Source organism: Diaporthe batatas (assembly GCF_019321695.1).
Source record: "Diaporthe batatas strain CRI 302-4 chromosome Unknown Contig00006, whole genome shotgun sequence".
Classification (NCBI taxonomy): Eukaryota; Fungi; Ascomycota; class Sordariomycetes; order Diaporthales; family Diaporthaceae; genus Diaporthe; species Diaporthe batatas.
In genome coordinates, this window is record NW_025408553.1 from 1,541,513 (window position 1) to 1,564,288 (window position 22,776).

The 22,776-nt window shown below is 56.2% G+C and overlaps 4 protein-coding genes across 4 annotated transcripts; all 4 read right to left on the reverse strand.

Moving 5' to 3' along the window:
• Positions 1 to 286: 286 nt before the first annotated feature.
• KVR01_005802 (uncharacterized protein) lies at positions 287 to 596 on the reverse strand (the record flags this gene model as incomplete). Its single annotated transcript, XM_044786087.1, has 2 exons — positions 287 to 441; positions 518 to 596. 2 exons carry the CDS (start codon positions 594 to 596, stop codon positions 287 to 289), a joined length of 234 nt encoding a protein of 77 aa, XP_044644605.1.
• Positions 597 to 1,054: 458 nt separating this feature from the next.
• Positions 1,055 to 4,102, reverse strand: KVR01_006118 (uncharacterized protein). The gene is made up of 4 exons (XM_044792353.1): positions 2,989 to 4,102; positions 2,744 to 2,925; positions 1,578 to 2,564; positions 1,055 to 1,502 (listed from the first exon to the last, which is right to left on the reverse strand). Exons 1-4 carry the CDS (start codon positions 3,026 to 3,028, stop codon positions 1,251 to 1,253), a joined length of 1,461 nt encoding a protein of 486 aa, XP_044644921.1. The 5' UTR covers positions 3,029 to 4,102; the 3' UTR covers positions 1,055 to 1,250.
• An 882-nt stretch (positions 4,103 to 4,984) lies between these two features.
• Positions 4,985 to 6,978, reverse strand: KVR01_005983 (uncharacterized protein; the record flags this gene model as incomplete). Its single annotated transcript, XM_044784431.1, has 5 exons — positions 4,985 to 5,015; positions 5,189 to 5,540; positions 5,599 to 5,683; positions 5,744 to 6,702; positions 6,780 to 6,978. The coding sequence occupies 5 exons, from the start codon at positions 6,976 to 6,978 to the stop codon at positions 4,985 to 4,987; spliced, it is 1,626 nt and encodes a 541-aa protein (XP_044644786.1).
• A 4,321-nt stretch (positions 6,979 to 11,299) lies between these two features.
• Positions 11,300 to 17,573, reverse strand: KVR01_006153 (uncharacterized protein). Its single transcript, XM_044787266.1, has 5 exons — positions 14,819 to 17,573; positions 14,531 to 14,749; positions 12,979 to 14,447; positions 12,678 to 12,843; positions 11,300 to 12,615 (listed from the first exon to the last, which is right to left on the reverse strand). The coding sequence occupies exons 1-5, from the start codon at positions 17,396 to 17,398 to the stop codon at positions 11,341 to 11,343; spliced, it is 5,709 nt and encodes a 1,902-aa protein (XP_044644956.1). The 5' UTR covers positions 17,399 to 17,573; the 3' UTR covers positions 11,300 to 11,340.
• Positions 17,574 to 22,776: the final 5,203 nt, after the last annotated feature.

A 22,776-nucleotide genomic window follows, 5' to 3' on the forward strand; every position in this document is an offset into this window, starting at 1 on the left:
GTACTACCTAAGTACCTAGGTAGGCTGGCCCGTGTCATGGGCTTGGCAAGGCATGTGACAAGCGCATGAACCAAAAACATGATAATTGGACTTGGAAATATGTGTATCAGGCCATAATACATGACCGTGAAGGCCGCCTCTCGTGGTTGCAACATCCTGGAGCACCAGTCTTGCAACATTTTGTGAGTATTCTGGAAGGGCTAGGCAACCTCTCATTCCATCCGTCCCTAATCCTTCCATTGCTTCTCGATAGGCCTAGCTGAGGCTAGCGAAAGCTTCTTAGCTCTTATTTGACTTGGTTCCGGAAAAACTCCTTCACGTCCTTCCAGCTTCCAGACCCAGAGGTGGAGGATGACACCTTGCTCAGGACACTGCTCCGCCGCCGCTGGTCCAACCGCTCGGAAGGGAGCACGTCGTGGACAACTGCTTCGGCTCTGGTGCCTGTTGGATGGATTCATCAGAAAAGCTTTACTCTCAGGACCACAAGATCATCGGCTCGAGCGAGCATGTGACGTACGGATGTTTCCAGCACCGCCGATCCCAAAGGACCGCCTCCTGTCCTCTCGGCTAGCTTGCACGGTCTGTATGCCCTTCATAGTCTTTCTTCTGGGATATGGATAAATTCACATCGAGCAAACAATGCAACAATAAAGACCGGGAATAAGGGCCATACAGAGGTCATGGCCCTTGCGACAAGTTGGTAGTTGATATATAATCTGCCTACCTGCCAGTCGAACCACCCCAAGGCTCAGATAAGTCCAGCCGAGGCGATTGGCCCCAAGCTCCGTCACCGTGCGTCTGTGGCGCTGCACCAACAGCATCCCTCCGCGAAGCTTAGCCTACCTAGCGCTATTCCCGGATCGGCGCGCGTGAGATAGTTCCTCGGTTCCTGAATGGCAGGAGAGCGCCTAGTGGGGTGGTTCTTCGCAGCGTTCTGCAGACGTCACACGATGTTATCCAGATCGATCTTGGATCCTGAACGTGAAGGGGCGCCTTCCTACAATTGCAGACGACCATGATGGGCCAAATCGTCAACCAGTCGGTGAGCTGCATACACGTGCCAACACTGAAAAGCTTGTAGGATTAATGTCATATTATACTAGTATGCTTCTAGTTGCAAGTACCCAGGTATATATCCGGTCTATCGCCCACCCTTGGTCATTGCGTTTCGGGGATCCAGTCCCGAGATACACATCTAGACCAAGGCAGGTAGCCGTGCAACAGATCAAATGTCAAAAGCGCGAACCACACTATGAGCTGTCGCTTCCCTTGACCTTGATCTCGGGAGAGGTCTTGATTCCGTCCTCGGGGATTTGCTCGCCGGGAGCATGTCCAGGCGGCAGTGCGATGCCAGTGATGGCGCCTTCAGGAATATCTTCGACATGCTTGACATCCTCGACTTCGTAGTTGGTGTCACGAACGCCCCACAGGACCCAGGCGCAGAGCGGGAGGGAGACCAGCAGGAGGAGCCAGGAGACGAGGTGCTCGGCGAGATATGGGGTCTGAGGTGGACTTTAGCAATGGCCGAACAAAGAGAATTACAGAATCATGGTGGCGTTTCGAAGAGCCGGACTCACCTTGACGGCATCCATGCCGAAAGACACAGCAGCACCAGCCGATTGGACACCCTTATAGTAACCCGCCATACGGGCAAGCTTGAACGGCTCGTTGGTAAGGGACGACATGGTGTAGTAGGCGAGACCCTGGAACATGGCATCGGCCAAGTAATAAGCCAGCAGTAGTATGATGGGTCCCGCGGAGACGCCGACGGTCCAGTCCCAGGGAATCTCGACGCCGCGGACGGAGGTGTTAGCACGGTTGAACTGGACCTGGAATCCAAGGCCGGCGCCCCAGATGACGCAGTTGAGAATAGCAACGGCTGCTGTGGCCATGAGGGCACGCTTGCGGCGACCACCAGGGAGGTTGTCTGTGAGCTGTCCGATGATGATGGAGCCGAGGATAGAGCCGACACCGGTCAGGAGTGCAACCAGGGCTCGCGTGCGGCCGTTGAACAGGGCGGTTGTGATTGCACCCTGGTATGCGTAGAAGTAGTTGGACGAGAAGAACATGGGGAAGAGGGCAATCATGCGCCAGTCCCTCAGCAGCTTCCAGATCTCCTTGAACTCCTGCTTGGGCGTGATTGCTTCCTCGATCTCGACGACGGTTCCGTCACCGCGCACAACAAGGTGAGGCGGCAGAATGAGCCAGGACGTAACCACGGCCGTCAGCATGATGATCAGGAAGGCCAGGTAAACACCAGTAGAGACACCAGGGAGGGTCGAGTGTGCCTGGATGCCGAGTGCAATGGCGGCGCCGACCAGTGTTCCCATCTGGAAGAGGGCCCAGAACAGCGAGAAGGATCGGCCCTTGTCCTTTTCAAGGGGCTCCGCCATCATGATGGCTCCCTGCGCCGCCCACAGCAGGGAAGCCGTGACGCCCAAGATTCCACCGGCGAGAATGAGGAACCATCGTGTGCCGTGGACCTGGAAAGCCCAGAGAGAGCCGATGTAGAGCGCGTATCCCGTTGTGCCGATAGAGAGGGTGAGCCTCGGGCCCAGCATGTTCTGTCAGGGGGCAGTCAGCGATCGGCGCTCGGTTCCTTGCCACCGCAGTGGGCTGGCTTGGTCTGGGGTTCTGGGGCCAATATGCCAATGTCCCGCGGGGCGGGTGCGGCGCAGGTCCCCCCATCTCGCGCTGACTCGACTCGCCCAGGGGGGAAGGGGAATCCAGGAAAAACACGTACATTTACCGAACCAGCAAAGAAGCCGGCGATGGCAAAACAGCCATAGAGCACACCGTTTGCCGTGTCAGAAAGCTGGGTATCTTGTGTGCCACCAGCGCCCAGGTTCGAAACTGCGCTGAACATGCCCACCGAGCAAAAGGTCACGAAACCGAGGATGGTGACCTGTGTCCATGGCGAATTATCTGCGACGCGGCAGATTGGTCAGTATACAAGACAAGTCGGGGTCGAATTGGGTTCCCACGCACATCGCACAGGGCCAATCTTTGTGGCTGCGAGGTTGACCATCTTGGATAGCAGTCCGGGTACACCGCCCGTGGTCAGGGTAGAGAGGTATGGACGAATAAGGCGAACAGTCAAGCCGGGCCGTTGGTGTTGGCAACGGATGTCGGACCCGCGCTGGAATGGGCAGGATGAATTGGCACGATTCCCGGGTCAAAAAAGAGTAGGACAAGCCGACAATAGACCGCTGTGTCTGTCGCGGGAGCAGACGGGGAAAGACGCACGACCGCGGACTATTAAATTCAAGCGGATCTCAGCGCGTACAAAAAGGGGACGGCGGATTGGGACCCTGGGGTAAGAAGTGCCCGTCCCTGTCTTGTGTCCCCTGACCTGGACTGAGCTGATAGCAGAATGGTCCACGTTGACGGGCAACGGTGTCGATACGAAGAAGCCCCGGGGCGACAGGGGTGCCCGGGCCAGAATCAGATGTTACCTTACATTGGGGCCAAGGATCGAAACACACAGACAGGCACGACAGGCATGCAATCAGCACGGCAACTGGACAGCAGATCTAGGGCAGTGGGCAGGAAATGGCTTCTTATCAGATGAGTGACCTCAGACTTGGAGAGTATCATCAGAGCGGTGCCGAGAGGGTGGAAATGGTGGCAACGGGATGCAACTCTTGATTCCACACACACTGGCAACAAACGTTGCACACGCTGTTGTGCACTAAACCAAACGGTATTCTTATCTCCAACCGCATTCACACTAGGATCAGATAGGTACAGGTCCAGACTCGGGGTGGAGGGGAATGGAGACTGGTGCTGGTCCAACAGTGGAGAAGGTCGGCTGATAAGGTCAGCAACAGGAATGACCATTTCAGCCTACTGATATCTACAGTACATAGTACTCCGTAGACAGATACCACAGAACCGTAGATGGGCTCTAAATATAGAGCAGTGATTCGATCATGACTAGAATGGGCAGACGATGCATAGGCCTCGAGGTGGCACTGCTGTTTGCTCGTGTGCCCGTTGCGAGAATTGCTGCCTCCCGTGTTCACTCCCCTGTAAACTTCGCACGTGTGCTGGCTGATTACCTGCGTCTTCGCCTCCCATTCCAATCCAATGCTTGGTTTTGGTTGGAGCTTGCCTGGATTTGCCCGGCACTTGACCCATACCACCGGGAGCCTAGGCCTCTTATAGCAGTCGGTGGAGACCTATAGTTTCTTCCCCCTCTCCCGCCAACTTCCCCACGCCGAAATGCCTGAGGGCATCCCGTAGTACCAAACATTAGAGCCATTGCCGGGCAACCGGGGCAGCCTGGAAGCCACATGCGCCTCCCCTGTGTCAGATGCGAGGGTGGTTGCATGTTGCAGCCCCGACTTCCCCCCGTCCAGCTTCTATACTGATTCCATGAAGCTTCCACTGCATTTCTTTGTATGGTCACATCCATCCAACCTGCAACACAGCCCGCCGTGATTGTGCCGCAAGCTGCATACTTTGAGTAGCCAAGTAGACGGGCATACCGTTGAGGGTGTGCGACGTCGGCAGACGCCACATGCCCACGGGCTGACTGGCCGACACTTGCGGTCGATCGGATCCGAATGGCAGGTTTCATCAGGTTACTTGCAACCATCACCCCACCCCCACACGCCAAGTTCAACGTCAAAGTCAACCTGTACCAGGACTCCAGGAGCTCACCGTCACCAATGCAACCTATTCCACTAACAGTCTTAGGTAATATGTCTTGCTGCCCTGTGGCTGTTGCGACGTCTGATTGGTCTATGAACGTCAGGATGCCTTCATCTCAGCATCCAGGATCCACACTTGACAGCAGTGATGCCTCCCCATCCACAAGAATCCAGAGGTAACATTGAAGTCGTTGATAACCGAGGTCTTTAACAAGAGACAAGACCCAACGCATTTTATCATGCTCATCTCCCTGGTCGAGTGCGTCTCTGGGAATCCCACCGCACAACAGCGAGTCATGGCATGGACCTGAGGTGTCCTGGCGTGTAGACTACATCACATCGTCGTGCTTGAGAGATTTTCTGTTCGCAGTGGCGGGAAGGCCAACCACGCTCCACTGCCCTGTGGCTGCTTTGAAGAGTATCCTATTATGAAGCTGTGTAAAGTCACCCACGAACTCGCCCCGTGCCTAAGCGCAAACTCCTACATATCAGTGATGATTTATCAGTGAACTCTGGACCCATCCTTCGTCCGCACTTTAATATATGTCACCACCTCAGCACCATCGTCGGTTACACTCCGCTCCGCTACCACCTTGTAACCGCCGATGCTGGGCAGCACCTTTGTCCAAATAGTCCAGTAAAAGCCACCGAGTATCAGAACACCGACGCCGACTACGGGGAAGACATAGTACGGGTAGCCCTCAGCATCCCAGCTGCCTGTCGGCGGTATGAATGGCACGATGGCTAGGAAGACGTTCATCGCGAGGAACAATAGTGTGACCGGGAGGTAGGTGTGCCATGGTGACGACCAATTCTCTGACTTCTTGAACTGTAGGTAGATGAGCCCGGCTGCCACGAATCCGTTGATCCACACGCCAGGGTACGCTTTTGGCCTTGTTAGTAATCTGCTCGGAGCATGGAGTCACAGATGACCGAGACTGACTGTATAGATCAACGATAAAGTTGTACGCGGGGCCCGCAGGTGGCGCCACGAGAACGATGACGGTAATGAGCCAGTGCAGGAACAGCTATCCGACACATTTAGCAACTCCATCTTCCTAACAGCTTCCGTGAAACTTGGCACTTACCGAAGCCGCAGGCGCATTGCTCGGCTTGTTCGACGCCCAAAACCTGCTGAAAGGCAGCATGCCCTCCTTTCCCAGCTCCTGGTTCAGTCTCGCATGTGCGAAAGACACAGCGAGGACGTTGCCCAAGTTGCTCAGAGCCACAAACGCCGGGAGACTCCTGGCACCTGCACTCTGTCCGAAGACGTTGCGGAAGAAGAGCCCAGCCACGATGACCTCCGACTTGGCTAGGTCGCTCTTGGGGATCGCGGCGAAATAAGCCACATTCGCAAGCAGGTACAGCACTGTGACTCCGCCCACGGCCAGCGGCGCGGCGACGGCGAGCGTCCGCTTCGGGTTCTTGAGCTCTCCGACCACGTAGTTCGCGTTCTCCCACCCCTTGTAGCTATAGACGATCCGCAGGAGGGCCGTCGCATATCCGTAAGCGCCGCCGTTCCCATAGCCATCGCCTTCCTCGATGCGAAACGCGTTGTCAAAGTTGTGCGGGTTCGGCACCAGTCGCCGTCCCGCAAGGGCGGCAAAGCCGCTGAACACGATGAACAAAAGGATCACCACCTTGAAGACGCCCAGCACGTTCACAAGCCTCAGACCCCACTTCGGAAGCACGGAGTGCAAGCCCACGGCGAACGTGACGCACGCGATACCAAGGCCTCTAGCCGTCCACCCGTCCGGCTCGGACGACCCAGAGGCGAAGAGGACGTAGCGCCCAAAGGCTAGCGAGTTGCCCGAAGAGAAGCCCAGCAGTATCATCTGCGAGGCGAGCACGCAGGTCGCCAGGTACCGCGGGTGGCGGTACACGCGCTCGAGGTAGTTCTTCTCGCCACCGGACCTGGGGATGGCGAGGCCGAATTCGAGGAAGACGGATAGGCCTGCGAAGGTGAGGATCCCGCCGATCAGCCACAGGATGATGCTTATTCCGACCGAGCCTGTTGATGCGAAGATCCCGGACGGGGTGGAGAAAACTAGTTGGTGGTTTCCGTTAATATTTGCGCGGCACGGGGGAAAGTTCTTTGTGTGAGGTTGGGCAAGGGGGGCTCACTTCCTGTCCCGATCATCTTGTTCAATATGAGGAACACGGCCCCCGTCACGCCGATCTTCCGCGACTCGGAGAACTTGAAAGCCTGCTCATCCTGGACCTGCCCGCTTGCGTAATCGGGAGAGGAGTCGCCGCCATGGGCAAGGACCGAGTTGTATTGCTCGGCGTCTTTAGGGGATGCGGCCCCTCTGTGGTCGACCATCGTGGACTGTGTCAGTCGCAATCACAACACAGCCTGGTATGTACTAAGTAAGAGGTAAGGTGGAACCCTCATGCTAGATAAGGACAGGCCCTGGGCAGCCTTTATACCTCCGCAATCAAAGGGTAACGAATGCACGACGATGTGCCAAGCGTAGCTAGGTACCGATCATACCTCTCGGCGCGTGGTGGTCTTGGTATCCGCACATCATCCGCAGCGCGAGTGGTGCAACAGTACTTTTGCCTAACTGTGATCCAATGCTCACCAGTACATTGCTCAGTATTTTCCAAGGAAATTATCACATAACTGAGTGGCGTCCAGGGCGAGGCCAGGCTGGATTTTTCCATTGCTTCTAGTTCCCTTCCTTCGCAAGGGTCCAAGTCGGTTTGTGCCGAGCAGAAGCCCGCGCCAAGTGTTGTTCCAACCGGCTCAGTGGGTTTCTCACATACCCTGTGAGACATGCGTGCTCTTCTGTGGTACAGTGGTTACATGGGTGCTGAGCCACCTTCCGAAAGCGATCATAAGAAAACGGCCTCCCAGCCCTAGATCTCACCCGGCTTGTGTCGCTTTTGCTCGTTTTCAGCATATTCCGTGATCGAAGGCGTTATTGCACCAGCGCTGCCGAGACACTTGGCACGCAGACTGCACCCAACCAGCGGTGCTCACGCCTAGGCATCGGTGGTGAACAGTTAATCAATTCCGGTGCCAGTGTTCCTTTGTCTTGAATTTTAGTGCCCGTGTCAACGGTGCCTTGCGCGAGGCTCGCATCCACCATGCAGTGTGGATGAGTAGCTGTGGACCAGCTGACCGAACGACCGTGTTCATCCTTCTTGTGGACTTCCTGGATCATTTAATTCTATGCTGCGAGGAATTTGAACCCGGTTGTGGGCAACGTAATGGCAGGTAATGACCTGAACACACGGCGGATCAGTAATGCATGATCTTGACTTTGTGAACAAGTCAGGCTTATTCTTCGGTCTCGCAGACTGTGCCCGCAGATGCTCCCAAATCATGATCATATATGTGGCTTCGGTCAGATCTTCGTGCATGGCAGCCACGCCCGCGATCTTGGATCTCATCTCGTCCCGCCACGTTTGAAGCTGCTTGGCGTCGCTAAGACTTCTCGTCACGATGACCGGGGGGACCTTCTTTCACAAAAGCTCGACCGCATTCCCCTGGACTTCCGGGGTCAAAGACATAATTAGGGACAATATTTGGACGACCACAGCCTTGTTTAGTCCAATTTACCTTGTGAACTAGCTGGCGAGCCAGCGCACAAGGCCGTGTGGAGGCGTGTTGGATAGCAATGAGGAGCTGGTCTGCGGCAATTGTAACAGAAGAAGAGGGGCAATTATGGGGAGTGGTCAGATATCTCCAAGCCATATGAGTCTCGAGTGGACGTCTAAGTGTGTCAATTTTCGAGAAGTACTGATTGAGATTGGTACTGAGTTTGATTCGATAATGCGCCATTTAATAGAGACCCATGGACTGCTATACCGAGGACAAGAGGCATGATGCCATGGCAATCTTGGAAGGCTGGTCACCTCAATCATAGTGTAAAGTTGGCGAGATCACAATGTCATTCAGTCTTGTATCTTAACTACGTTTTCCTGATGTAAACCAATCAAACCCATACTTCCACAGCTCTTCATATATTGCTTCCAGGCACTCCTAGTTCTTGTTGCACGCCAGGTAGCCTTGGGTCGCAGCAAGTGAGCTAAACACATGAAACAGTCAGTGTTGGTCCGCCAAAAATATCCCACAGGGTTTTAGCAAAACATACCATGCATTGGTGCAGTCCGTAGCAGCCGTGTCACCGCAAGCCTCGAGACAATCGACCTGAGTTGCGGCGACATCCCTGTAGCAACCAAACAGGCTGCGGCTCTCAAGCTCGATCGGGGTAGCAACCGCAGCAGCGGCGAGCGCCAAGAAAACCGATAGTTGGAAGAATTGCATTTTGAAGAAATTGTAGACTGATAATGTCAATGGTTTGTGATGAAAACTTTGAGAATGTAGTGCAGGTGAGACTGTTGACGTTGATGTTGATTGTGATGTTCATAAAAGATTTCTGCGAGGCCTCAATCTGACTCTTATACCCAGTCATGCGGTAGTTTTGACATGGAGGAATACTCGCAAAAGGCTACGGTAGGATTGGATGCAAAGCGAGCGGTTTCAGCCTCGCCTCTTCGCCTCTTGCCACGATGTCAGCCACTGGAGACTGTCAGCCAAAATGTCAGCAAGTCCGTCAGCAAAGATGACAACCGCAAGGTGAACCTAGGAATCCATCTACCAAGTAATATATTTTAATTTGAAGAAAAAGTGAAACCTACAAGTTACAGCAAGCTTTTCTGTTCTCTGTGTATTTCCTCGTACGGACGAGGTGGTGTTGGCCACCCCGGGGCCCGGGCGTCCCGCATCGATACACATGGCCAGGAGTGTATCGCTCGAGATCAATTGCATGAGCATTCTCCAAAGTTATTTGACAAAAGGGGCTGTAGTTGAGATAGAAAGTATTGAAGTGGCGGGGCAAGCCTCGATTGACCTGGTCGTCTGGGTTACGAGTGGGAAGCCAGTCACTCACCTCCGTCACGCCCCATGGGCCTCCTGCCCGCGCACGCGTCGCGACCGCGTCACCAGACTTCATCCCATCACCATGGTGATTCACTGGGCCCTCCAACAACCCTGCACGCAAACAAACCAGCGCTTCGACCTTATAAAGGACCACATTACGCCATCATTTAGGGCAGATGGCTCAGCGGCGGGGACGTCGAGTTCAAAACCCCAGCCATCTGTACCTGTCGCCAACCCCGACCGAAGCCCCCGAGTTCAACTCCCCGATCGATCGAAAAATTCAGCAAACGGCGGACTGCAGGACCGTCGGTGAGGTTCACATGGCAGGTAAGGCGACCACGGAAGCTCCCCGGAAGCTCGATGAGCGTCTTCCTAGAATGTCCGGTAGCCCTATCGAGGATCACCTCTAGGAGGAATTGCAGGACTTAACATGTAGGAGAACGGGTCAGCTTCAGCCTTACCTACCATGTGGGCCAAAAATTCCGCGCTGCAAACAACAACTTATCGGATCGACGACAAGAGATTAGGACATACACCAATCCCGCCGGGTCCGAACTCTTTTGCCTTTCTAGCACACCTCGACACCTCATGCGTAGGCTACCTTTTTCGTTTTTACTAATGCAAGTACCCACTAACATTGTACACATTCTCTTGAGCACAATGCTAACGGAGCATTATGACAGATTTAGACTTGGGACATTAATGCCGATGTCTAGGTATGTGCCCAGCTTCGCAAACCATTCTTTTCGTTCCTTCACACCACATCCTGTCCACGCTTAAAGCCTAAAACTTAAGAGTCGTGATGGTCCAGGACAGGGAGGCCACTCTAAGCTTCGCCATACCTGTGATGACTTGGTAAGGGACCATAAAGCTAAGCAGCATATTTCACAGCCTCCTTGTGGATAACTTTAACTGTACTTAGGTAGGCGATTCTCGTACCCTATCGGCCGGGCTATCACGTGGAACGATGATGCTGACTTGGAACAATATCTGGTCGCCATGCAGATAAACTTTGAAGCCCTCGTCCAAGTGTGGACATGTCACCGTCGGTTAATAAGATTGAGCTGGCCATGGCAGAATCGACCACCCGAATCTCAGTTTTGATGAGCCATCATCAAGTGTCCAAAAGCCAGCGTCCACTCAATCCACTTGTCCCGTTTCTGGGCAGCTAGTACTAATCACATCCGAAGCGATCATGGAATGCTCTAATCCACAGCGCAGGAAGATGTTAAAGTGCACCTCTATCCTAGTACGAGAAAAATAACTGGCGCCGCTCATGCCCCTCTCGGTCTGCCGTTTCTTTACGGACTTATCTAGAGGCAAGAGTCCATAGGAGCATGATATTGAACTCAACTTGGGCAATGCGAATCCTGAACAGGTTCGGGGTTTGCCGCGTATGGTGCCCACATGCAGGTGTTTAACGTTACAGGCTGCTCGCAGACTCTTTCTAAGTTAGAATGTTCGAAATCCTGTGTCTAGTATTTATTTATTCTGACTTTAGCGAACATACCACCTTGATGATTCATATACCGGATTTAAAGTAGGAAATATAAGATTTAAAAGTTGACTTCTAAAGTTTACGCTAGAATTGCAGCAACCGCCACGAATCTCGATGTCACGTGCTAAGACATTTCCACTACCATTTCGCCCGTGATACCCTAACCCTTGGGGTTTGAGCGACTTCAATCTTGAAGATGCAATCCGTCTGCCGACGGTGTCTCTTTCACGCCGACCATTCGGTTGTTTCATCAGGTTTGTTCTTATACAAAATGCACACACATGGCTGGCTGGTGATCAGGCCCGCCCCAACTCGTCGGCCACCGAGGCGGCGAGGGTGCCCAGCGTCCTTTCATGGCTGAGAATGTCGAGGAAAGGAATGTCGACCTTGAAGGCGGCCCAGATCCAAGTGCGAAACTCGGAGGCGATCATGCTGTCGACGCCGAAGTTGGCCAGCGACCTGTCGTCCTCGACCTTGTCGGGGGATACCAGGATGAGGGAGGAAAACCGCCTGCGCAGCAGGTTCAGCACGGCCACCTGCATCGTGGGAGCATGTGCCTCGGCCTGGAGGGCCTTGCGCACCGTCGCCGGCAGGCTGGAAAACCAGGCGGCGCGGGCTGAGTTGCTGCCAGCTCCGTTGGTGCCGGCCCCGTGCCCACGGTCCCGTGTCTTGTTCCTTGCTTCCTGCTCGGCCGACAGCGCCGCAAACAGCACAGACGCCCGTGGGTCGTCCATGGACGCGTGGGTCACGTCAAACCCTTGGTCCTGGAGGCGCAAGACGCCGAGCGGCTCCAGTCCCGTCAGGATGTGGGCCGTGTCCGCCCACGGGCCCCGGGGCTGTTGGCCCGAGACCTGCCCGGCCGTCCCGGACAGGGCGAGGTCGATCGTCTGCAGGAACTCGGCCTCAGTCAGGGGCTGGATGCCCCGGCGCAGGAGCAGCGCCTCGATCTCGGGGTTCTCGTGCAGGTAGCCCACCTCGGAGATCATGCCCAGGCCGAGGGACACGGCCGTCTTGCCCTGCGAGCGGCGCCAGTTGGCGAAGGCGTCGAGGAAGCAGTTGGCGGCGCAGTAGTTGCTCTCGGTCGCGGTGCCCACGCTCCCCGACACGGACGACATGAGCAGGAAGAAGTCGAGGCTGGCGTGGCCGCTGGCCGCAGCCTCCTCGAGCACCTCGTGCAGGTTCCACGTGCCCTTCACCTTGGGCTGGATCCCGGTGTGCCACGCACCGCTGGTCATGGACGCAAAGAGCCCTTCGTCGAGGCCCATCGCAGCCTGGACAACGCCGCCGACGGGCTTCCCGGTGGCGATGCATGCGCCTACGGCGGCCTCGACGTGGGCGCGGTCTGTGACATCGCCACGGACGACAGCTACGGTCGCGCCGCTGGCCTCCAGGCGCCTGACCATGTCTCTGGCGCTCTTCTTATCCGCACCCGTGCGGCCGAGGAAGACAAAGTTGCGGGCGCCGCGGGACAAGAGCCAGCGGCTGAGGCTGCGACCAAGGCCGCCGAGGCACCCGATGAGGAGATACGTCTTGTTAGGATCTAGGGTCGCGGTGTATTTCCGCGGGGCAAGCTTGAGATCTGTCAGTCATATATTCCAGACCAGGCTCTGACACATACAAGGAGACAACTTACCAGGATCAGAGATGACTCGTTCTCAAAAGAAATCACGACCTTGCCCACCCGGTCTGGGGTGGAGAAGAATCGGTAGGCCTGCACAACATCGGACACATCAAACGTTTTAATGGGCGGTGCTTTGATTTCACCAGCACGATACAGCCTTACAACGTCACTGCCGAGCCTATGAAGAGAGAACACATTAGCTTGAAACTCACGCATACCTCTCGAGAGCCCCGGGAGGAGTTGAGAGGAACACATGTTAGCATCGACCTGGGGACCGAGGCCATGCCCACGCGACACTCGGAATGGAACTAACCTGTCCCACACCTGGCGGTGATGCTCGTCGTCCAACATCATCAAGTCGTGCAAGTCAAAAGCAGTGAATGTCGCACCGCGCAAGAAGACGTCCATGTCCAGGCGGCCGCCCTCGATGAGGTCGCGCTTGCCCACCTCGACGAAGCGGCCATAGGGGCCCACGCAGCGCCAGCTCTCGTGGAGCAGGTCCCCGACGAGGAAGTTAACGACGACGTCGGCCATGCGGCCGCCCGTGGCCCGCCGCAGGCCCTCGACAAAGCCCGCGTCGCGCGACCCAAACACCCGCTCGGCGGGGATGCCGAGCTCGCCGGTGATGAAGCGCCGCTTGGCGGCCGACCCGGCGGTGGTGTAGACGACGGCGCCGAGGCGCCTCGCGATCGTGATGGCCGCCCAGCCCAGGGCGCCGGCGCCCCCGTGGATGAGAACCGTCTCGCCGGCGCGCAGGTTGGCGCGGGGCCCGAAGGCGTACAGCGCCGTCATGTACACGGTCAGCAGGGTGGGCATGACGGTGAAGCTCTCCGCGTCGAGCATCACGTGGGCGTCGGTGGCCCTCATGCGCATCGTGGTTGCGAGCTGGCCCGGCGCGCAGCCGAAGACGCGGTCGCCGGGACGTGGCGTGGTGACGCCCGGGCCGACGGCGGTGACGATGCCGCTGAGCTCGTCTGCGTTGGACGCGGCTTGCGTCTCCAGGCGGCCGTTGAGGGCGTACACGTTCTTGGCATTCAGGCTGATGGCCTTGATCAACACGTCGATCGAGCCTGCTGGGGGGCCCTCGCCCTGGACCTGGGGTTGGTCCTTTGCCTGGAAGTGGATTGTTTCACTGACGCCGACCCGGCCGATGGCGAGCTGCGCCGGCCGGGCTTCGGCCAGCGGGGTGAGTCGGATATGGTCTCCTTGCTGTGCACTCGTCTCGGGATTCCCCAGGTGCATGCGGTTGTTGAAGGTCGTGTTCAGGACGGTGTCGGGGGTGAAGCGGCTGATGTAGACGAGGCCGTCATGCTGCACGAACTCGCTGTCCGCCCGATCAGCGTGGCCGACGGAACCCGCCAGCACGCTCACGATGTTCTCGCGTGTCGACGGCAGCATCCACTGCGGCGCGGCACCCACGTCCATGACCACGAAGCGCAGCGCCGGCTGTTCCAGCATCACGGCGCGCGAGAGGCCGTTGCACAGCGCCAGGTCAGGCCGCGGCTTGCTGCCCAGCGTGTCGGCGCCCGTGAGCCACAGCAGCGTCTTGACGCGGCCCGTGACGCTGCGGAGCCGGTCCATGTCCTCCTGGCCCATGGTTGCCAGGAACTTGTCGGCCACCTCGACGAGCGAGATACATATCGTGTCCTTGGTCAGGCTTGTCTGCGGGGCATTCTCGAGGGGTACCACCTCGACGCTGCACGCGCCGGCCTGGTCCTGCAGCTGTGTTGCTATGGCTTCCGCAAATATCTCTGAAAGGGGGCATGGCAACGCTTTTCGGGTCTGTGAACGTGGTGGCAGGAACGGTCAGCCTGGTCCTGGGGTTGTTTCATGCACACACTCGTCTGAGAGGAGACTTGACTTACCAGGATCACAAACCGCTTGCCTTCAAGCAAGCCGGCTGGACTGTCTTCAGGACGGACGCCACAGATGAGTCCGTTGCCCATCTCAACCACCCTGAATCCTGCCTTGCGAAGGACCTCGGCGCTCACGGCCGTCTGACGAGTGATGACGATACCTCCTCTCGCAACTCGGGAAAGGATGTCGGTTGGATGCTTTGCCCAATACTCTCGACCCTGCTTTCGCTGTTGTCGAGACATGGTCAGTAAAGAAAGACTGTTGCGCCTCAAGACGGAGTTAGAGCCAAGACTCACGCTGGTAAGAAGCACCACATCAAACACATGCTCGCTCGCATGATCGTCGTCATTATCATCACCACCATCACCACCATTGGGAGCCCCCTCAATGTGGTCAGTATTTCCATCGGCCGGACCTAGGTTCATCGTCTTCCACGACTGATACCGCTGTGCCGCAGTCCCCTTGTCCAGGACGGCCGTCCACTCGGCCGCCCTGCAGCCGCACTCGTCCCCCAGCTGCAGCACGCGCATCCGCGGGTTCCGGTGGCCAGCGAGGTCCAGCAGCGCCGCAACGGCGGCGTCGCACGCCGTCTCGGGCAGGCCCGTGTCGGGGAGCCTCTGCGGGAGGTGGTCCACGAAGCCGGCCAGGTAGCCGCGCAGTGCCTCGCCCGAGCCCGCGCGCAGGTGCCCGACGTCGGGCTTCCAGGCGACGCGCAGGCAGGGCTGCCGCGGGAGGAGGGCCGCTGCGCCCGTCGCTGCTGGTGCCACCTTGGCCGCGTAGTGCGACACGAGCACGTCCTGCAGGTGGACCAGCGGGGTGGCGCTGTGCGGATCCCTGAGGGTGGCGTCGACCCGGTGGGTTGAGAGGCCTGTCTTGCGGGCCCGCGCGTCGATGGTCCCTTGGGCTTCCGCCGTGGCTGCCGCCGTTGCTCGGGTTTTGTCGCCCCCGGCTGTGCTGCTTTCGCCGCAGTTCCCTCGGACCCAACACTCGCGGATGGAGACGGGAACGTGTGCTCCAAGGGCACTCATGTCTCCCGCCGCGGTAGACATGATGCCTGCCTGGATGCAGGCGTCGATGGTGATCGTGTGGACCGCATCCTGCCCAACCTCGTCAGGGCTGAGCTGCGTGTTTGTATCAAACTTCTGAGGCCGCAGCAGGGTCGTGGCCAGGACCTCACGGTCGTCGCCGGGGCTGACGATCCCCGAGACGGACTGGAACTGGGGCCCAAGGCACAAGCCCTCGTGCTCAAACTTTTGGTAGTACGATGCCGCTGACGCTAGCCCTTGCCCTGAGATCCTCTCCTGCAGGTCGTGGTCTTGGTCGGGCCCAACCTTGACAGTGTCTGCGCTGAAGTCAAGCTCGGCTTGATGGCCTCGCACACCCCCAGCGCAGTGCACCCTCGTCTTGCCCCCCGCCCACGACGAGATGGAGAAGTCGTACCAGTCGGCCGACGTGGTCGTGCTCGACAGGGCTCGCGGCGACATTGCCGTGTGCAGCTCGGCTTGTTCTGTCCCCTGGCTTCCCTTCTTGTCCTCATCGTCGGCCACCACCAGCGCCGCATTGATGCTGACGTTGCGGAACTCGAACCAGAGAGGGCGGCCGGAGGCCGAGTTGCCGCGCCTGGTCTGGTTCGAATCATTCTTTGGCCTGTCCTTGTCGCTAGCGACGCTGCGCAGGTGTAGTACCTGTGACAGGGCTTCGATTCCAACCGCGAGGTAGCCCGCGGCAGGGAACACAACCTGTGTCTCGATCTTGTGGTCGCGGAGCCAGGGCACCTCCTTCAGGCTGAGCTGGTTCTTCCAGTGCCAGTCGAGGTCGCTGCCGGCGACCCTGAGGGAGCCGAGGAGCGGGTGCCGTGGGAACGGGCGGTTGCGCGTCTCGATGCTGGCCCGAGGTTCGACCCAGACGAGGCCCCCCGAGTAGTCCCACGGGTATGGGGGGAGGTGTGCCAGCTGTGGGCCTCGATGCCCCCTGCTAGTGATATTGATGTTGAAGTTGTCGTTGACGTGCTGCCAGGACAGGCCCACGCCCTGGAGAAACAACAAGCCGGCGAGCTTCTTGGCCGAGAGGTCCGCGTCCTGGCCTCTGACCAGCGCGCAAGAGTAGGGAGCCGCGGCCTCTTCCCAGCCCATATGCTTGCGGATCTGCTGCAAGGGCCCCTTGAGCGCGCTGTGCGGTCCAACTTCGACCAGGTGAAGACCACTCCTCCCCCTTCTCCCCTGCTCCCCTTTTCCTCCCGACCCGGCGGAGCTCGCCAACATGTTCTGCACCGCCCCCCAGAACTGGACTGGCCGCTCGAGGTTATTCCTCCAGTACTCGGTCGAGGTTACGGTCGCACTGTCGGCCCTTGCGACGCGATCGCCATCGAAGCCCACCGACGAGAACATTTGCGCGCGCCGCCCTGTGCCGTTGCTTGACGAGGCCACGGCGGCAGAGACCTCGGGCCCGCCAACGAGATGGGGTGCGAGCAGGTTCTCATAAAGGGCGCCAACCTGCTTCATCATGGCCGAGTGGTACGCCCTACCCCCTGTCTGCAACACCCGCGCAAACCTGCCCTGCTCCTGGAGGCTGGCCATCAGGAGCTCGATCCCAGCCGCAGACCCGCTCAGCGTCGTGCTCTCGGGGGAATTGACACAGGCAACGCATACCTCGTCGCCGAGGCCGCTGTCCCGTATGAGCTGGCCGGCAGCCTCGGGGCCCAGCCCGGCCGCCATCATGGCACCCTCCCCGCGCAGTGTGCCAACGGCAACCCCGCGGAAATATGCCACCAGGATGGCCTGGCGGGCACTCAGCAGCCCTGCCGCGTAGGCAGCGGCGATCTCGCCCGACGAGTGGCCAACCACCGCCGCAGGCGCGACGCCCCAGCTCGCCAGCATGTCGACCAGTGCGATCTGGAGGGCGGTGCAGACGGGCTGGCTCCGGGTGACGTGGCCGATCTGGCTCGACTCGGCTGGGTCGACGAGGGTCTGCTCGATTGTCCAGCCGGGAGCTTGACCACCTGGCAGCCCCTGGAGCACCCCGTCGAGGTCGCGGATGGTCTTGCTGAACGTGGGGCATGTGTTGAGCAGCTGTTTGCCCATGCCGGCCCACTGGGCTCCCTGGCCGGTGAAGACGAGGCCGAGGGGCAGCGGGATGGAGCTGTTCGTTCCCTCGCCGCCGTCATCGTCGAGCCGGCACACCTCAGGCTGGGACCCGGGGATATCTTGTACCTTGAACAAAAGGGCTTTCCTCAAGTCCATGTGGGATCTGCGCTGGCCGAGCGTGTAGGCCACATCTCGCAACCTGCGCCTGATGTCCAGTGACTGTGAGTGTGGACCTGTGCCGGCTATCTGTGTGATTACCTCGGCGACCTGGGCGACGCGGGAGGCCAGTGCTTGACTTGTCGCTGCTGACACTGGAAGCAGCAGATGATGCTCATGGCGGTGCTCCAGGAGACTCTTTTGCGCTGTTTCATCTTCTTTCTCTTCCTCTTCGGGGCTTTGCTTTCTGCCTGCAATCTGCCGCAGAAAGCTGTCTTCTGACTCTAGTATCGCGTGCGAATTTGCGCCGCCATAGCCAAAAGAGTTGACGCTGACTCTCCGAAGCGCCCTCGGCCAGTTGACGGCTTCTTGGACGACGCTTATGTTGTGTGAGTCAAGTTGCACTGCGAGGATAAACAATATGTAAGTGATGTGGCCATTTCATACTGTCACAGGGCGATGGGGAAAAGAGAGTTATGTGTAACACTCACATTTTGGGTTGAGTGTTACGATACCACGGGTCGGAGGGATCTTGCCCATGTCCAAGGCCATAACAGCCTTGATGATGGCAGTGAGCCCACTCGCCGCCTCGCTGTGGCCAAAGTTGGGCTTGGAGGCCCCTATCAGCAGACGAGTGTCTCTTCGCTGCTTTGTGAAGCATCGTGCGATGGCCGCGACCTCGATCGGATCTCCGATCGGCGTACCTGTACCGTGGCATTCGACGTAGTCTGTATCGAGGACATCGAGCTTTGCCGCGGAATATGCCTTTTTTATCACGGCCTCCTGGCGCTCTGCTTTGGGCTGTGCGATACCGGATGTCCTGCCATTACTATGATGGGGAGTTTGCCGTCAGTATCAGTCGATCCTGGCCACTGGCAGTACCTATCTGCTTGCTGCCTGTACCTGACAAGCAGAGGGCCATGATGGGGAAAACTTACGCGTTCACTGCGGTGCCGCGAATAACGGCCCACACCTTATCGCCATCTCGTTGCGCCGCAGAAAGCCTCTTAATATAAATGGCGTTGACAGCTTCGCCTCGTGCGTACCCGTCGGCTTCGGCGTCGAATGTATGGCAGATAGCCGAGGGCGACAGGAAACCACCTTTCGCAGTCCCCAGGCATTGCTCCGGCGACATGATCAAGTTGGCCCCGGCCACAATGGCCCCATCGCATTCACCGCCAGCAAGCGCCTGCACGGCATTGTGGAGGCAGTACAAGGTAGAGGAGCAGGCCGTGTCCAGGACCTGGCTGGGCCCTTGGAGGTCGAACACGTAGCTGATGCGGTTCGCGAGCAGGCTGGTGCCGACGCCCATGGCCGTGTAGCGGCCGATCGTGTCCGGGTCCCGCAATTGCATCGTCGCGTGGTCGACGGTGAAGTTGCCCACGTACACCCCCGTGTTGCTGCCCGCCATGCCGCCCAGCGTCGCGCCCGCGTGCTCGAAGCACTCGTACACGACCTCGAGCAGCTTGCGCTGCTGCGGGTCCAGCCCCGCCGCCTCGAGGTTGTGCGCGCCGCCGAGGCCGCCGAAGAAGCCCGCGTCGTACTGGCGCACGTCCTCGTCGAGGAAGTATCCGCCCGGGACGTCCATGACGCCGGCGCGGTTGCGGTCCGGGTGGCACCACCCGGACGCATCGAACCGTGTCGGCGGGACGGGCCCGCTGTGGCAGCGCTTGTTCATGAACGTGTCCCATAGCTTGGACGGCGAGTCAACCCCCCCTGGGAGGCGACATGCTGTGGATTTGTGTCAGTGACCTCTGGTAAAGACTGCGAGATTGGAGGCAATTCCGGCATGCCCCTGTGAGGAATATAATGCATCGAATGGTTAGGCGGACGTACCCATGCCGACTATACATGCGGGATCGTCGTCCACGACCGGTTCTAGCCCAACATTGTGCAACCTGGGCGAGTCCATTGTTGTGTTGCAGGACGATTCTGCATCATGCTGTATTCCCATGACGAGCTTGAAGCGATTAGGATCAATGATAGCTCTAGAAGACCAGAACTAAGGTATGCTAGCCGTAGAGAAACAATATAAACTGCTAGGACATCAGCCTAATAGATGTAGCTTGATCCTGTGTGAAGTTAACTTATGGAAATACTCAACAGTATTCACTGCCAGTAATTTATTCGGCTGTTGTGATGGTCTACCGCCCATGTACTGCTTAGAATTCCTAATCCTTCGGTCACCAAGGTTGTTATTCTGGTCTCTTGAGCTGTGCGGTCTACAGCAAGGGACTTGCAATCCTCACTCGATGCCGTCGGACCTACTACACATTCGGCTAAAACATTCTACTAAATTCTACAATTTAATATTAAGGTATTCAATACAAGGATTTTTATTAAGATATTATATATATTATTTTATATAGATAAAGTATAGTTTAAAGACTAATTATAATATATAAATAGTAATTACAAGTATTAAGAATATAGTTTTATATTTTATATTAATAGAATTTAATACTTTTAATATTTTTTTTAAAGTGTTTTATAAAATATATAATCTTATATAATTATAAGTATTATTTCTTTCTTTTATTTAATAGTTATTACACTTTAAATATATTTAATATTAATATATTAATAATCGTTTATATTTACTAAAAACATAGTTAATAAATTTATTAAATTTTCTTAATAATAATATAGTAGTATTCTCTATTATTAATTTATATTATATAATAAGAAATAAAAATCTTCCTATCTTTAGAAATTCCCCTAGACACCTTATTATCTAGTGTGGTGGGTATGTTAACCCGGTTAAACAGAGATTTTAGCGGTGAATCTAGGCCTAACGTGCCGCAGCCACGTTGTTGCAGAGAATCATGTCCATCGGAAGTGTACCCAGGGCATCCACGGTGGTCAGCGCTTGAGGTACTTCACAGCCCTGCGTTGTCCCATCAAAGTTACCGTTCCTAGGGCTCATCTACGTACCCCACGTACTCATGTACTGTGTACTATCCTACAGGCAGTATCCTTGACCTAGCGTTGCATCCGGGCGCTTATGGAAGGAATGGGCCGAGTGGGCCATCGAAGGAGTGATTATAGGGTTGCCTGGGCAGTCACCCTCCTTATCCTTGTCGATAATAAGCCCAGAGTACAAATTCGTATCTAAATTGGACCGCTGATGTATGCAACCATTGCTATGCCGCCTGCGCGCAGCCTACGCGGATAATGTCTAGCCCGGGCTCGTCCGGTCGTCCGGAATTCCTCCTCTTTGTAGCTAGTCCAAATCCTGCCAGATGTCTCTATTCTGGGCACATGCCATGGTACAGTCTCAGCTGGGAAGACACATGCATCTCGCCATAGACCCAGTCTGGACTTCCAGACCGCGGGTTTTTCACCAAGAGTTCCTAGACACATGCAAGCTCTAGTGCTTCCCTTGTGCCGACCAGTCCGTCAGAGAAGAAAGAAGACGGAAAATACAGCATGGCGATTACCAGCAGAGACAGATTTGCTCTTGTAACGGGGTAAGTGTTGGGCTCAATGATCAATGTCTGCCATTGTCTGCCAAGACGTTTGTCGCTCACTTGCTAACAGAGAAACTAAGCTGTGGCCAGGGAGGCATCGGAGAAGCATTGGTGAAGGAGTATCAAAAGCGCAGCATTCGGGCCATTGCCACAGTTCTTCCGTCCGAGGAGAACAATCACTTGACTGAAGCTGGCATTACCTGCTTCTCCCTTGATGTGACGGATGAAGACTCTGTACGGGAATTGAAAAAGAATATCGCCGCCCTCACTGGTGGACAACTTGACATTCTCGTTAACAATGCGTTTGTGCCTCTCATGTCCGTCCGCTAGATGAGACCCATGCTGATTCACTTCGTCTATGTAGTGGAATAGGTGAGTGAGCCTTCCTTGGAGTAATCGATCCGGTAGAAGTGATGTTTTTGCTCGAAGAAGTGGCTGATCGCTTCAGCGTACACGATGACTGCCATTGACACAGACGTCAAAGAGGTCCAGCGCATGTTTGATGTCAACGTCTTTGGCCCTATGAGGATGGTGCACTGGTTCCACGACATGTTGATAAACTCGTCCGGGACCGTTGTCAACATCGGCTCAGTCGGCGGTATTGTCCCATATGTCTACGGATGTAAGCCCCACACTTGAGCCGCTGATGCGATATGCGATCCATTTCAGAGATGTTGGTCAGAGCTGAGCGATTGGGCCTGTTATAGCATCGTACAACGCTACCAAGGCGGCCCTCCACCACTGGTCCAATACACTAAGGGTGGAAATGGCGCCTCTGAAGTGAGTCGTCGTTTGCACGAGTAAAGCAATGTTCACCTACACCTAGGCTAATCATAAAATAAAACGATAAAAGTGTGAAAGTCCTTACAGTAAGGCATAGATCCCTTGGCTCTCTCTCACGCTCCATCCGCCCCGCCCCTTCTTTCTTCTTTTCTTCTTCTATATCCTCTTTTTGGTTTCTCTACTCTTTTTGGAACCAATTTTTGACCGCATGTGCAAATAAAGATAATCTCCGGTGAAATTGGGACGAACATTCTCAGAAGAGACATGTCGAGGGAACTGCCACAAGGTTTGTCCATTCTCCGGGTTTGGCAAAACACTTAGCTTGTACATCTTGTTAAAGGTTATAGGGTCATACTTCGCTCCCCTTTCTGAAGAATTCAAGAAACACGTGCAGAGGACTCCCGGTAAGCCTGAGCCCGTTTTATGTCGGACCTGGGCAATCAGAATTTATGTTCCACACAATCTGACCCTAATTTCAAGTTACTACGAGCCGGTTTGACTACGCTCGCAATGTCGTCTCTGAGAGCATCAAGCAGAGCCCGGCAACATGGTTTTGGTATGGAAAGACTACTTTCATTGTCCGTTTCTTGGATACCTTCACATGGCGCAGAATCTGGGTAGGTGCCAACCTTCATATGCATGCGAAACGTTTTGTATTAGAAAATTCAACTAAACCCCATGTTCGTCAGGACTACATGTTCTGGAACACTTTCAACTTCGGCAAATTACACCGTATGTTCCGCTTTACTAAGAACAAGGACC

What these genes read in the sequence shown, in the direction of transcription:
- KVR01_006118 (XM_044792353.1), bottom strand. Translation starts at nt 3,028, where the DNA reads ATGGTCAACCTCGCAGCCACAAAGATTGGCCCTGTGCGAT. An exon ending in AAAGATTGGCCCTGTGCGAT is followed by an intron (nt 2,926 to 2,988) that starts GTGCGTGGGAAC and finishes GCCGCGTCGCAG; the next exon opens with ATAATTCGCCATGGACACAG. An exon ending in TCGGCATGGATGCCGTCAAG is followed by an intron (nt 1,503 to 1,577) that starts GTGAGTCCGGCT and finishes AGTCCACCTCAG; the next exon opens with ACCCCATATCTCGCCGAGCA.
- KVR01_006153 (XM_044787266.1), bottom strand. Translation starts at nt 17,398, where the DNA reads ATGCTGGCGAGCTGGGGCGTCGCGCCTGCGGCGGTGGTTGGCCACTCG. An exon ending in GCAAGCGGTTTGTGATCCTG is followed by an intron (nt 14,448 to 14,530) that starts GTAAGTCAAGTC and finishes CCACGTTCACAG; the next exon opens with ACCCGAAAAGCGTTGCCATG. An exon ending in CACCGCCAGGTGTGGGACAG is followed by an intron (nt 12,844 to 12,978) that starts GTTAGTTCCATT and finishes CTCTCTTCATAG; the next exon opens with GCTCGGCAGTGACGTTGTAA.